At 40.6% G+C, this 15,301-nt stretch overlaps 1 protein-coding gene across 2 annotated transcripts in view; it reads left to right on the top strand.

Moving 5' to 3' along the window:
• Nucleotides 1-15,301, top strand: part of ELMO1 (engulfment and cell motility 1) — a gene marked incomplete at both ends in the record, with an annotated part of 563,076 nt that overhangs the window by 218,427 nt on the left and 329,348 nt on the right. For both annotated transcript variants that reach the window (XM_080701947.1, XM_080701948.1), the window contains one exon: nt 13,328-13,436. In XM_080701947.1, the coding sequence (XP_080558073.1) occupies nt 13,328-13,436 (109 nt within the window). The remainder of the gene's footprint in view (nt 1-13,327; nt 13,437-15,301) is intronic.

Genomic DNA, 15,301 nt, shown 5'->3' with positions numbered 1-15,301 from the left:
TTGGGGCTGACTCAGAGGAATCCATTTTGCCACTAGGCCTCCTGGAAGGTGTTTGTTTAGTAAATCAAGTTATATTTTAGACAACTTATGTGAAAGGTAACTTGGCTTTAAGATTTTTGTAACTATGAACATCCCAGAGACAGTTTCTCAGTATGGAACCAGGCTTGAGAAATGTCAAGCTTAATTTTTCATCCAACAGGGACTGTCAGGCAAAACCAAGCATCTCAGTGTTTTTGCATTCTGGTGAAGGCGATGGGAGACATTTGTATTCAGTAATGAATGTTGAGCCCTGTGCTCTTGAGATTTATCGTTAATTTTGCCCAAGATGCAGAGGGGCTTCTTTGCCTTCATTCAGCATCCATTTCCCAGTTGTAATTAATCTTTATTGCATTCCATTGCTCACTCTGGTTTGAAATATTTAAAAGATACCCCGAGAGAGAGGCTGGCATGATTTCTTCTCCTTCAAGACCAGACTGAGGGCTTCACCTATCCACAAGACCCTCTTGCCTGCCCCTGTATCCCACATGGATCCTCACTTCAGAAAGGGATGCTTTCTTGTAAACAATGCAAAAACTCAAAAGAGGTCACTAGAATGAGAAAGTCCCTCTGCCTTACAAATCCCAGCTCCTTAATAGCTTTCATATAGATTGTAAACCCTTTACAATGTTATTTTCTTGACACATGCTTTTCTGTCATCTAGTGAGTCACTCTGCAATAACAAGAATATTGGATAAAGGAGTCAGTCAGTCAAAGAGTGATGCTTTGCAGGGTGTCAGGAGGCACAGCAGGAGGGATAGAGCTCAGGGGACAGATTTGGGGGAGTGGGGGTTTGCGTTTCAGAGCAGGGACCTTGAACTCACAGTGTCAGCTCATCTGAGTGTTTGGAATATGGGATTTCCAGCCCTGCCTGGCACCCACTGAGTCAGAATCTTTATTTTAACAAGATTTCCAAGTGTATGTGAATACTTTAAAGTTTGATGAGACTGGAATAGGAAATGTCTGTGAAATGATTAAAAATGTGAGTTTTCAGAAACAAAGGTAAGGAAGTATATGTGCGTTGCATTTAAGCAACATATAGTGGAGTTCTCCATGAGGGGATTCCTTGGGTGGTGTTAAGGCCTTTGCCTCTGTTCCCCTTACACACCTGGTACCCTGTCTCTGGGCCTCTGACAGTAGGACTGTCAACTTGGGCCATTTCTGAATCATCACCTGTAGTGATCATATCTGTTCATTCGTAAATAGCAGCCAGCTTACTGAGGCTCAGGTATCTCATTTCCTCATCTGTAAAATAATACTGCTTGAGTGGCTTGTGAGAACAAAAGCCAGACTCCAAGGTTTGCACATGGCAGTTATTTGATACATACTGTCTTGTTTCTTAATAGTTCAGAATTTTATTATCAAAATTGTTACATCTTTTGTGAAAGTCCAAATGCTACAGCAAAGTGTAAATATTCCACCACCACCCCTTCATAGATCTGGTCCTGACAGCACCCTGCCCACACATGTGGCTGGGGCCTCTGCTAGTGCCAGGCATGAGGGGTGCCTGCCTGCTGGCCTTTCCCTGAGGCTCTTCACCAAGGGGAGAATGCAAACCCCAGCCCAATTGGAGAGACATTTACATACATTTTATATAATATACAAATAAACTGGCATCCCATGCCACATGACTTACATGCCCAGTGCCGTCCCAGACTGATGTTTGTGGGAAAAACAACAAAAAAGAAAAATATTCTGCTGTTATTTCAGTAAGAAAATAATAATTTAAAAATATCTCCCCTCATTTGAGCAAACACCTGATTTCAATTTTGAAAAGTGAATTTTTTTAACAGTCATACACAAAGAGAGGAGTCTGCATATGAGAGTTGTAGGACAGGTAGAAAAGAAGGGGATGCAAGAGGCTGGTTAAAAAATAAAAAGGAGAAAACAATGTTAGTTTGTCCCAGTGAAACAGGTTAAATTATGGCACCAGCAAATTTGCTACTTTGTTTTTTTTTTAATAGTAGGATGTACACATTCAGTATAATAAATGTTTTCTGATTGTTTTGAAAAATGAAAACAAATTAGAGGAAAAGGAGAGTCTCAGTATTTTCTTGTTCAAAAGAAAAGAAATGAGGCCCATTGCAGCACCAGAGATTACACCTGTCATATATTCACTGCCCTACCATGCTTATGACTGAATCAAAATTAGATAAATAAAAAATGGCAGGTATTACAGTAAACATGTGAAAGAAAGCTAGCAACTGCATGGAAGTTAAAAGGATTGTGTACCCCACCTGCTCTGGCCTCAGGGCTCCTCCTGGGGGTACAGCAGGCACAGTGCACTGATGGGGAGAAGCCAGTCTGCTCTGGTCCCTCACCCAGAATAGTGTCAGGGTGTGGGTGGCTTGCTCTCACACAAGCATCCTCAAATAAACGCGGGGCAGCCCCCCGCCCACAATCACGGCCTGTCGGTGCCACGCCACAGACCTGTCTCCCCACTCTTACCCTGCAGTCACAAGTGCATGTTCCCCAACACGGGGGTGTCCTGCTTGTGGGACCCGCAGCTCCTCATTAGTTGGGAGTAGAAAAAAAGCTCAGAGAACTCCCAGACCACATGGTACCCTTCCTAATAAAATGTACCGCCAAAAGCTGGTACGTAGCAATGCAGCTGGCCACCTCCTCCTCACTTCACTTGACTACTCGCTTCAGGGGTTACTAAGCTGCACAACAGCTTATTTAAGAGGAACAGGAGGGAAAGTTCAGTGCTCAATCTGCTTGCATTGTCTGCTCCCAAATATCAAAGGCTGATCATAAACTCTTCTTCAGAGAGCCAGGCATCCCTTGATTGGAGCAAGCTCCATGTTCCACTACCTCTGCCTAGTTCCTGGTGATTCTAAGACAAAGGTAGGGAGTACTCTTGGTGCATATGCCTTGGCTGCATTTGCTTCAGGAATGGCTGTCTCAGGGTGAACATCTGAATACCTACCTTATTTCTTAAGTGCATGAGACTTTCATACTACTAAGATACCTTGGGGCTTTGAGATTGGCTCTTTTCACTTTTTTTTATTTTGAAACAAACACTTTTTTTTTTAAAGAAAAATGTCTCACTGCACAAGTGACTACAGGCTACAGGCAAGGACAGGAGACAGAAACTTCAACACAACTCATTACACTTAGAAACTGTTACTAACCGAAGCACCATTTGCTTGTCAACAACGTACCCTTAACAGTAGGGAGAAACTTCCTCATCACCTCTACTTCAGACAAGATTTATATCTTTCTCATAGTCCAGAGGCCAGCTGCAACCACAAGTCTTGTTTCTTGTAGACCAGACCCGATCCTCTGGCACCTCAAACCCCTTCCTCAGCAATATGCTCAGCCTACGTTCCAGAGGCAGCTGGAAGGAAGCAGCTATGGGCTTGTTCAGTTCTGTTTGCCCATATCCAAAAGCTGTAGGAAAGTCCTGTCTGAGTCTTGACTCTGGACCCTTGCAGTGGCTGGAGTTGCTGCTGGTACACATGCCTACGCCCACGCCCACGGTGTGGGCAGTGCTGTGAACTGGAAACCACAGACTCCTGGAGGCCTGCTGGGCAGTGACTGCCCAGCACTGGCAGACTTGAAGTCCAGTGGCAACAATGACCTAGAGTTCTGAGGAAAAGAGGTGGAACTCACCTGTGCTGGACTGAGAAGCCAGACTGCCTTAAAAAAAAAATTGAAGTGAAGTTGACATGCCATAAAAATCATCCATTTTAATGTAGTACTTAGCACATTCACAATGTTATGCAACCGCTACCTCTATCTAGTTCCAAGACACTTTCATTGTCTCCAAAAGAAATCCCATATGCAGTAAGCAATTGCTTCTTCTTCCTCCCTCTTTCTAGCCCTTAGAAACTACCAAACTATACTCTCTTTCTAGAGCTTTTTACCCAGTATTGATTTTTTTTTACTAGTCACAGATATAAACAACAGTATTTACTGCTTTATTTCATCTACTCTTCTTTCTTTGTCTTTAAAAACTGGAATTTTGCTAATGACGGAAAACAGGGGGAAGTAAATATGAAATGCATTTTTTTTGGTGGTACTGGGGTTCCTGGAAACCCTTCTACTTCTGGGCTACACTCCCAAACCTATTTTATACTTTTTTTTTTTAAATTTGGAAACAGGGTTTCTTAAGCCAGTGTGGCTGGCTTCGAACCTGCGCGATCTTCCTGTCTCTGCCTCCCAAGCATGGGGATTACAAGTGTGTGCCACCACGCCCAGCTATGGAATACATTTTAAAATTAATATTTTGCACTGTCAGAGATCATACCCAGGGCCTCATACATGCTTGCCAAGTGCTGTATCACTAAACCACATTCTAGCTCATTGTAAAATATCTTTAAATCAGTGGTTCACAAAATATGGTCCCAAACCATCTGCATTACTTGGACACTTGTTAGAAATGCATATTCTTGGGTTTACCCCAGAATGACTGAAGCCCAATTCTGGTGTTCAGGCCCAGCAGTCTGTTTAATAAGCTTCAGAAGATTCTAATGCATGTTCAACTTAGGGAAACACTGCTTTAAATAAACAAACCTGTAGTGATGCCTGCAAATGCACGCCACACCTGCAGCCTCCCTTGTGTCTAGGACAACCCAAGAGCACTGGTATTCTGTCCCACTTCTTTGTTGGTGGGGGATGCATTAGCTGTCCACTGGGCTTCAAATGGTTAACAGAGCTGATTCTTTGCTTCCCTAGTGAAGTTGGGAGTCATGGTGCAGGTACAAACACAAGTTGTCCTTATTCTTATTTAATCCTTTTAGTGTTACCCAACTTGAAGTTCACAGGGTGGGTTTTTCTGCAGAGTGTGGCTTTGACTTCCCTGTGTCCAGCATTTGTTGCTCTATATCAAAGGGTAGGGAGCATCCCTTTTTGGTTGATTAATGTTCAATTCAAGGTCTATTATGAACCTCTGGGCTTTAATTACTACACCATTACCCAGTCAATTCCTTGCCATTTTGTATTTATGGCCTTTATTATGCTTCTGAATATGCAATTGCCTAATTTTATTCTAGAAGCATTTTACCTCATTAGCTGAATTTTATTCCATTCCTCTCATTTGTCCAGATTGCTATTTATCTCAGTTCCCTGTGTGTATTTTCTATTTCATTTTGTCACCAATCTGACCACGTAAAAAATATTGTCCTCCTTTTCCTGGGGTCTGTTGTTCTTGGATCCTTGGAAATAGCCCCTGACGTTTTTTTACAAAATCTGCTTTGGGTGTCCTTTTTCTTAGCAGTCAATTACACTTACATTCTTTTTTTTTTTTTTTTTTTTTTTTTTTTTTGCGGGTCTGGGGATGGAACCCAGGGGCATTCGACCTCCGAGATACACCCCCTGCCCTATTTTTTATTCTTTATTTTGAAACCGAGTCTCACTGAGTTGCAGAGGACCTCACTAAGTAGCTGAGGCTGTCCGCGAACCGCAATCCTCCAGGTCTCAGCCTTCCGAATGCTGGGATTACAAGCATGCGCCACCACGCCCGGCTACACTCACATTCTTTTTTTTTTTTTTAACTTTAATCATTTCATTTTTATTTATTTATTTTTTTAACAATTTTTTTTATTGAACATAAATAGTATACATTTACACTATATTTGGTGCCCTCTCCCCCCCCGCCCCCGTTTTCCCTTCCCCCCTCCCACCAATGGTTGTCCAGGTTAACCATGTCTTATTCATAATTTTACACATGTTCAGGTGTAGACCCTCATTAATCAAGATCGGCCTTCCTCCTCTCCTATCTTACCATCCAAACTTAGCTAGTATTTCCCCTCTAATATCTGGAGTCCCACTGGTATCCTTTGTGTTTCCTAGTTTGGGCATATTAGAGGAAACATATGTATCTTCTCCTTCTGTGCTTGGCTGATCTCACTTAACATAATGTTCTCCAGGGCTTTCCATCTTCTTGCAAATGATATAAATTTGTTCTTCTTTATGGCTGAATAGAATTCCATTGTGTGTATTTCCCACAGTTTTGCTATCCATTCATCTGTTGATGGTGATCTGGGTTGGTTCCATATTTTGGCTATTACAAATTGTGCTGCTATGAACATAGGTATGCATATGTTGCTGTAGTTCTCTGAATTCAACCCCTCTGGAAAGATACCCAGGTACACTCACATTCTTAACTCGATCATTTTCAAACTTTTGAAAGCCCATCTCACCTTGTGGCCATCAAATGCCCTGTCTGAAGACCTTAAGAGTTTCTGACATATTAGAGGAACCTGACTTTCTCTCATTGGCAATTAAGGCTCAGGAAAGGTGAGGAATGTTTTTATTTTTAAATATTCACATACATGCTTTTGTAATATTCCGTCCTTCAGTCCCCTGAAATGTTTCAGAAAAATTTGAGGTTTGGCTTTCTGACTTGCTTATTTTCTTGGGTGTTCTCTTTGACCTACTGAATCAAACCTTAGGGAAACCTTGCCGTCTCTTTAATAAGCCCTTCAGGAAATAAGAGGATTGTGTAACACCCTACTTGAGAACTGCAGTCCTAAAGAGATGCTAAAAGAACTTCAGTAACTCATCTAAGTGAGAAATAATATTTTACTTGAGTCCTTACTATGCCAAAGAGTAATTGCTGATCTTTACAGAAATTGTGTTTTGCTATCTGTGTTTATTTATTTGTGTGTGTGTTTTATTGGGGATTAAACCTAGGGGAGTTCTACCTCTGAGATATGAACCCAGTCATTTCTATTTTTTTTGAAACAAAACGGGTCTCAGTAGGTTCCTGAGAGTCTCACTAAGTTGCTGAAGCTGGCCTTGAAGTGATCCTCATATCTCAGTCTCCCCAGCCCTGGGATTACAGTCATGTGCCTCTTTGCCCAGCCTATCTGTTGTGTTTTTGCCAAGAACTTTGTCCTGGCACTATAAGAATATTTCAGAAATTCAAGTAACACCCTAGAACAAAAGTTCATATAACTTGTTTAGTAATATTAGCATCAATCTTATATTAGCCTGTGTTTGTGGTATTTAGGGCATGTCAGAGATCACCTCCATTTTTTTTTCATTTAATCTTTCCAATCCTTTGTGGGATACATTCCTCCCCCCAATTTTACACAAGAAAACTGATGGTAAGGAATGGCAGAAGTAGATCCAAGAAGTGTGTCTCTGTCCAGAACCAGCATGCTGTCCACTCTGCTGTCACCATGCTGAGGTCTTTCCTACTAAAGCTTCATTACTATTTTAATTTTTCCTTTTTCCATATAAATCAATAACCAAGAATGTATGTTCTGGGTCAGGCCACCTAAGTTCCTGTGCCAGCTTTATTTATTTTTGTACTTTGTGACTTTAGACAGAGTATACCTCTCTTTGCCCACGTCCCCATCTACAAAGCGAGATGGTATAGTACTTTACCATGCATTTGTGTATGTGTGTGAAGTGAGCTAAGCAGCATCAAATCCATACAAAGGCCTGGGAGGTAAACACTGTTCATATATATCGGGAGTTACTTATATTTTGCTGCTATTTTTCTGCACATTTAAAGCTTTGTTAATTTAGGTTTGTATATATTAGAGACTACTAGAGTTTGTATTTAAAATGTCTGACAGACCTCATGCCCTGGAGGCTGCCATGTTTGGAGGTGGGATTCTAGGGGATTGGCCTGGTACTGTGTGTGTGTGTGTGTGTGTGTGTGTGTGTGTGTGTGTGTGTGTGTGTATTTCTCAGCTACAGCATCTGGCTCTGACCCTCTGTATCTAACCCTATTGCTTTCTCTGTACCCCATCATAATGCCCTAAGAACCTGTAGTGTTGGCCCTTGCTTAATAGCAGTTGCAAAGTGGAATATATATAATATATGTTATGCAAACACACACACACACACACACACACATATATATATATATATAAAGATTGTAAAGATTAAATCATTATATATTATATAAAGATGGTAAAGATTAATCTATTATATATACATATAAATATATACACATATATTACATATCTATCTCTCTCTAGATATAGATATACATACATATACATATACATATATATTTGCTTATGGATCTGAGATCTCCCTCTCTCCATATATATATATATATATATATATATATAGAGAGAGAGAGAGAGAGAGAGAGAAATAAAGATTATATTTAATGTTGATTATCTCATTTCACACCTTCACACACATATACAAATGCATATATATGTGTGTGTATATATATATATATATACACACACACACACACACACACAGAGGAGAGAGAGAGAGAGAGAGAGAGAGAGAGAGAGAGAGAGAGAGAGAGAGGTCGATCTCTGGATCTATAAGCAAATAAATCTTCCTCTAAGTTGTGTGTGTCTAGTGTTTGGATAACAGCAGTGAGACTCCTGATTGAAACAGGGCCTCTCTTTCCTTTTATCCTGATTTGGTGAACTAGCAGCTGATGGTTCTGATTTGCTCTGTTTTGTTTTTCTGCTTGGCATACTTTCTGTAATTGTACTGTTGTATCTTTGCCCATTTGAAATCATCATATTACTAGGGCTTTGACATGTTTGTTTAATTCCATGGACTTGTTTAAAATTCATGATCACAATTAACCTTGTGCAGCCCCCTTGAGGCTGCTTAGTGTTCTTTCTAGCTTGTCTCTGACTTTCTGGGGACCAATCATTGTTAGCATTGGTACCAAGGGAGAGTGGATCAGTGACTCCCTCATGGCTCTCAGATCTCTGTAAAAAGAAACAAAACTGGCATTTTCTTTGACCTTGGAAGAGGTCTGAGCCTGGGGATGTAACACTGTGTCTTGAAGCTCATTTTGGCTGTCTCCTGACTGTTACTAATGTAAAATGACTCCTTTGTGGGAGCTTGGGGGGTTATCTCTGCAAAAAATGTCTCTCAGTTTATTTCTTGGTTTACTATGGGACAACATGGGCATTTTCCTCTATTGGATTAGGAGATGGTTTTTATAAGCTTGTAGCATTGACGGGGGATGAGAACAGATGTTCCATGGTAGCGGGAACTACTTAATATTAAGACTTTGTAGCTAGCAATATCACACCATGAAGTAACCTGCCCTTTGTGGCTCTTGCTCATGCTCTGTTATTACCACCTTAAATGCCTGTGGAAGCTTTCCTTTTGAATATTAATGTATGGGTCTTCTGACCCAGAATTTCCAGTGTAAGCAGGAAAGGACACTACTTTAGATCTCTTGTGCTAAAACAATGAGAAGGTCTCTGGCTTTGATTTGTCCCCAGAGCCTTGTCATCAGAGAACCCATCTAGCAGTTTTGGTTTAGTTGCTGGCAAAAGTGTAGTGTAAAATGTCATCCAAGGTCCATGCAGAAATAGGAAGAGAGAGAGCTGTAAAGAAATAATCAATGGGAACTCCATTCAGTCTGTTCTGGATGCTTTGCTTTTGTTAGGTGGCTGGATGAGCACAGTGGTCCCATGAAGTGGTTGGTGTAGCACCTGTACGGCTCACAGAGCCTCAAGGCCTTGTGCAGCCTCCAGGAGTCAGAGAAGGCTTTGCCCGGGCTCTTCATGTTATCCACGCTTTGTCAGAATGGGGCGACACTGACAGTCCTTCTCTTTGGAGAGGACACATTACCACCTCTCACACTGTTCTCCATGGACTATTAGGAGAACAGTTCACCTTGTCTCTGAGGTTAGAGTCACAGCAACATGAAGAAGGCTCAGGGTGGAAAAGAAGCCTCCATAGATGACAGGGATGGAAGAAGCCCACAAGGCTCACTGAGCGTTGTCCAGGTGGGTTGCAGAGTGGCTTAGTCTAACTCTCAGTGGAGAGAGTTGCCCCAGGAATGGAAGGAGACATGCTAGGGACAGTCAGCCAAGAACATATCGACAATGTGATGCTGGGGGCAGGGAGGGGAGGCAAGCGTGGTCCTTGAAGCCAGAGCAGGGATGAATACTTGCGGGCAGAAGGCCTGGTAGTCAGTACTTTCTGGCCAAGCCTGAGCCAATGGATTCCTGATCTGCATTGTTTGGAAAAGGAGAAGAAATGCTGAGCATTCTGAAGGGAGCCTGGAATTTATGGAAATAAAGTTAGAGGGCATGGTTCAGCTTTGGCCATCCCCTTGAAGAAGTATTACTGATCTGTAGGGAACACAAGACATGAGAGAGCACTGTATACTTTTGCCTAGGAGTGGGTGGCATTTATAGACGCACTTCAACGAGATAGAGAAAATTAAGAAAAGTTTCCCCAGCCTCTTTGGGCATGAAATCCATGGTTTCATGAAACCTATGAGTTTCATGGCAATAAGCATGTGAAGTGAATTTATAAAGTATAAAAGAGCAGAAAGAAAATTTGATTGTAAAAAGCCAAAAGAAAATATGTAAATACTTTGTAAATTGTAAGGCCTCTTATAAAATACAATTAATATTCACACAGATATCCAGCATTTTTATTTTACATAACATGCAGATAGTTGCAACTTCTTTTGGTATATGAAGTAATCTAAGATGAATGATGATAGCAGGTTTTAGTGTTTCATCCATTGTGGGTTCTATTATGGTATTGAAGAAGAAAGTTAAATGAAGGGTAAAAGTATGTTTTGAAATTTCCAATTGAGCTTTTCGCACCATCCCAGGTGGTCATAGTAACTATCAGAAGATTGAAATTGAATAAAGATATGACAACATGTTTAAAAATTAGCAGTCACCTGTCTTGTTTAAAAATGTTTTCTCCCGCCAGGCGTGGTGGCGCATGCTTGTAATCCCCGTGCTTGGGAGGCAGAGACAGGAGGATCGCGCAGGTTCGAAGCCAGCTGCGCACGCTGGCTTAGGAGACCCTGTTTCCAAAATAAAACTTTAAAAATAGGTCTGGGAGTGTAGCCCGGAGGTAGAAGGGCTTCCAGGAACCCCAGTACCACCAAAAAAAAATGTTTTCTCCCTATAATAATATCTATTTAGTAGTATTCATAATAATAGTCTTTTCTAAGCTATCATAGGAATGTTCATCCTAAAACTTGCACAAGTAATTTTAAATATTTCTGCCTTCCTTGACTATGGAATTCAATCAGGAAGGAAGGTTTATTTTTCTTTGGGTAGATAAATATAAGAAGATGAATGGTGCATTAAAAAGTAAAGAGAAGGGTTTCTTCTAGAGATTTACATATTGATTACTTAAATTGCTACTTAATTTAGTGTCTGCTAATAAACTGTGCCTTGGAAATGTTTCCCGAACATTTATTGGCTGCAGTAATTCTACCTACAGTGTATGCGGATCACATCCTCATTAAATATTGATGCACTCATGAAATGTTAACAGAATGTTAATGTGAAATGTAGGGGAATGTGCCCTCTGGGAGCTGGGAGCCAGCAGCCAGCCCCAAACTACCTGTCTCCTGTTTTTAGTTTATGTCCTATCTTCTTGCTTTTTTTTTTTTCCAGTGTGTTTATTCATCCTCAGGAGATTCAGATTTGCTTGCTCATCTGGCTGTCTCAGAAACAAAAATTTCAAGAGAGAAATAAGATTTCCTGACATATGGGGATTTAGTTGTTCTCCACTTCACATATGAACTGAAATTCCTATTTAAAACCAGAAGGAGATCCCTTAAGAGGAAGATGATTAGAGCAGGGTCTAATGAGACACTTCATGGCAGACCATGAAGAGGAAAGAGGCTTTCAAGGACTATGATGATGGCTTTTCTGTGCTTGGCAGGACAGGGATTTAATTGGAATTTCCTGTCAGCTTTCTCAGAGGGGGGAAAAATAACCTATAACACATGTTACCTACAAAGATCATAAAGAGCATTTCTCTCATCAATCCCAAGGACAATAAAAGCTATATTCATGATGATATCTGATGCATAATAATTCATGTGAGCCTGTGCTGAAGTGATTGAAAAATCATAATATGGCATAGTTCACCAATTCCTTGGACTATTATGAAGGCTATGAAAACTGTCTGTGATGTGTCAAGTGAAGGGAAGATTGAGTATGTGCTATTTATGAGTGTGGCTGGGTAAAAATGTAACAATGGGCAGGAACATCCCCAAATGGAAGCAGTTTGTTTTTTTATTAGCATAACATTAATAAATATAATATGGTATATATATTTTATTGTTATGATATTTGTACAGAAAATAATCAGAGCTCAATTTTATTAAGCTTCTAGGTTTGTTAAGCTCCTTTGGTTTTCCATAACTCACCTGCATTGTGCTGTCCTCAGCACTCCACTTTTCATAATTCCCCATCTGCATCAATAAAACAACACTTACACTTATTTTCCCATCATCCTTTTCTTTGTTCTTCCCTTCTTCAAAATTTACCCCCTTTGATCTCTTTCTTAAATGCTTGCCCCTCTGTGACCTCTTTGGTCCCAGTAGGCCTTAGCTATCATTTGAGTTTCGCTGACTCACTCTGCTCAAGCCTAACTACTTTTAGGTCCTGACATCCAAATGGCTCCCTTGTGCCACTCATGGCCCTTCTGTCTTGAACATCCAGCAGCATACTGGTCTCCATCTTCCTAGTAGTATCAAGTCCTCAACTAATATTGTTGATTAGGGGCTGGGAATTAGCTCAGTGGTAGAGCAGTTTGCCTAGCATGCGTGAAGCCCTAAGTTCAGTTACCAATTGCAAACATTAAAATATATATATCATTGATTAAATAAATAAAACACTATCTCTGCCACTGAATAGTTCATAGCCTAGATGGTGTGTTTTGTGTTACTATATTAGAATCTCTGAGACTAGATAATTTAATACAGGAAAGAAATTTTGTTTGGCTCACAGTCCTGGATGCTCAAGGTCAAAGGCCCACATCTTGATAATGGCTGTCTTGCTGTCAAGGGCCCTAGGTGGTACAGGATATCAAATGGCAGGAGGCAATGAACACATATATATGTTTCCTCTGGTCTCTTTCTTTTCCTATAAAGCCACCGATATTTAATCATGGGGCTCCACCTTGATAACATGTTCCAATTCTAAACACCTCCCAAACACTTAATCTCTAAACACCAGTCAAATTAAGTTTCTACCATCATAATACCTTGTAGTTGGAATCAAATTTCAACACATGAAGCCTTGGGACACTGAAACACATATCTAAACTATAGAAGAGGGAAACACAGCAAGATATCACTGCACAGCCTCATTGTGGATGACAATGAGGCAAACAATAGATGTGGTACAGATATTGCAGATGTACCAGACAACTGGAACTTGAGAAGAGGTCAGGTACAGCTTCGAGCATGAGTAAATGGTTCTCTTGTGAAATAAGCAGGCTCCTCAGGTATTGTTTCTTTTGTTGACAATGAATTTGAATTTTAGGTCACTTTGCTTTTGTTGTGTTATGCTCTTGGTGTTTTGGGCCGTTAAATTTCTTTTCTGACCTATTCCCTTCTCCATTGCAGATTGTGCTGGAGAACAGTAGCCGAGAAGACAAGCATGAATGTCCCTTCGGCCGCAGTAGTATAGAGCTGACGAAGATGCTGTGTGAGATCTTGAAAGTGGGCGAGCTGCGTAAGTACATTTGTTTCCCATGTGAGTGTGGAGCATGGCAGATCCTCAGCCTCGGGCTTGAGACCCAGTCTATGTAGAGAATCCCCAGGGTGCTGTGGCATTACAGTCAGTACTGTGGATCAATTCTTCTCTGGCTGAGGTTGCCACTGTACACACTTCTGCGTGTCTACTCACTGCGTAAACATTATTAAATCTATCGGATCGGACAGTTTCACAGGTTTTGTGTCTGAGTTCCAAATATTTTGAAAATGAGTATATATTACAGCAGCCTTGTGGCAGGTTAAGAGTACAATCTGTGGGTTTCTTTTTAAAAATTCCAGTTGATATCCTACCAGTAGATCATTTTCTTTTCTTTCTTTCTGAACAATTTTTCTCTATTAAAGATAAATTGAATACCTTAATGAAATTCTCTTGTTCCTAGTGTTTCTGTTGCTGGGAATACATTCTTTAAGAAAGAAAGGATTAATGAAGAAAATGGGTAGCTGAAAATGAAAAATATGACCAGAGATATACTTATGGCTCTCTTTTTTATATGAATTACAAAATTTATGAGAGGATGTCTGGAAAGAGAGAAGATGATAATTTTCTTGTCTTTTGCTCATGGCATAATTTGGCTTTAACCTATGAAAGTGGGTATGATTTAACCTGCCCCTGTTCTCATTGTCAACACTGAACGACCTTAAAGCTTTTGGCTTCTGTTCCTTCCAACATCTGTGGAGGCGGCAAGCACATAAATCTTACCTCTTCGTAGGCTTAATGACATTAGTGCCATATAAGACTATTTGTATCAGGAAAATGTTGGGGTGTTTGGCATTATTGGAAAAGTAGAAATATGCAGTCGCCTGCCTGTGAACTTAATATAATGCTCTGGAATGATTAATGGGAAGGGATTTGATGATTAAATTGGAAAGGGTTATGTTTTATTTACATTGTGGAACTAACTACAGGTGCTACTGAGATAAACTAGACATTTTAGTCTTTAGTCAAGGAAAGACTAGGAATTTGAGCTTATATGACCAAGTCGGAGGCCTTATCATACTCCAACAAGGGTGGGCCTGAAGAAGAACCCAGCACTGACATGGAACCTCCAGAGAGGTTTGTTACTTTTATGAGCCCCAGTGAAGGCACTTTTGCATTAAGACAGTAAAAGCCTAACCTGGAGATTTTTGTGTTAATCTGCACTCATTTGCTGCTTGCCAGATGGTAAGGTTTCAGTTTATGTGGATCTCTGACATGAGTTATGCAGCCTACTTCTTAATTAGACTAGGTTGCTGCAATCTCAGTCTGTGGTATTGCTTGTTGTTTATTCATCTTAAAGGTGTTAAGTCGTAACTCAAACAAATCCTACTAAATCTCTCCATCTGAGAACTGAGTATTTCATGTTTATCTCAATTCCATAGGAGGAAATTTCTGAAAGTCACTTATTCAAAATGCATTTAAGGCGGTCTGAATGTTTCAGTAACTGGAGAACAGGCATGTTCTTCTAGGCTAGGGTTTCTGTGTCCATGTTGATGCCTGCACTGTCTCTTTCTTGCCCCACTTTTTCCATCCTCCATGATGACACATGTTAGCTCTTTGCTCCCATATTGGGAGTAGCAGGTGGTATACTTTTGTGCTGTGACATGCCATACCTCTTCTTTGTCCCATATGTCTATTATGCTGAAAGTTAATAGAAAAGTGATACAGCCTAGGAGAAGGAGAATGTTAGCAATAAAGGAAAGCTGGGTTGTATCTCTACTACTTAGGATTGCCATGTTCTGAGGTAAATTATTCACCGATTTCTCCATGCTCTTACCACCCCATGTTCTCCCCAGGGCAGAATATTCAGAAATAGATTGGTGGTATGATGCTTTCAATAGTTACCT

This window comes from Muscardinus avellanarius (genome assembly GCF_963383645.1).
Source record: "Muscardinus avellanarius genome assembly, chromosome: 9".
NCBI lineage: Eukaryota > Metazoa > Chordata > Mammalia > Rodentia > Gliridae > Muscardinus > Muscardinus avellanarius.
This window is presented reverse-complemented; position numbering and strand designations above follow the sequence as displayed.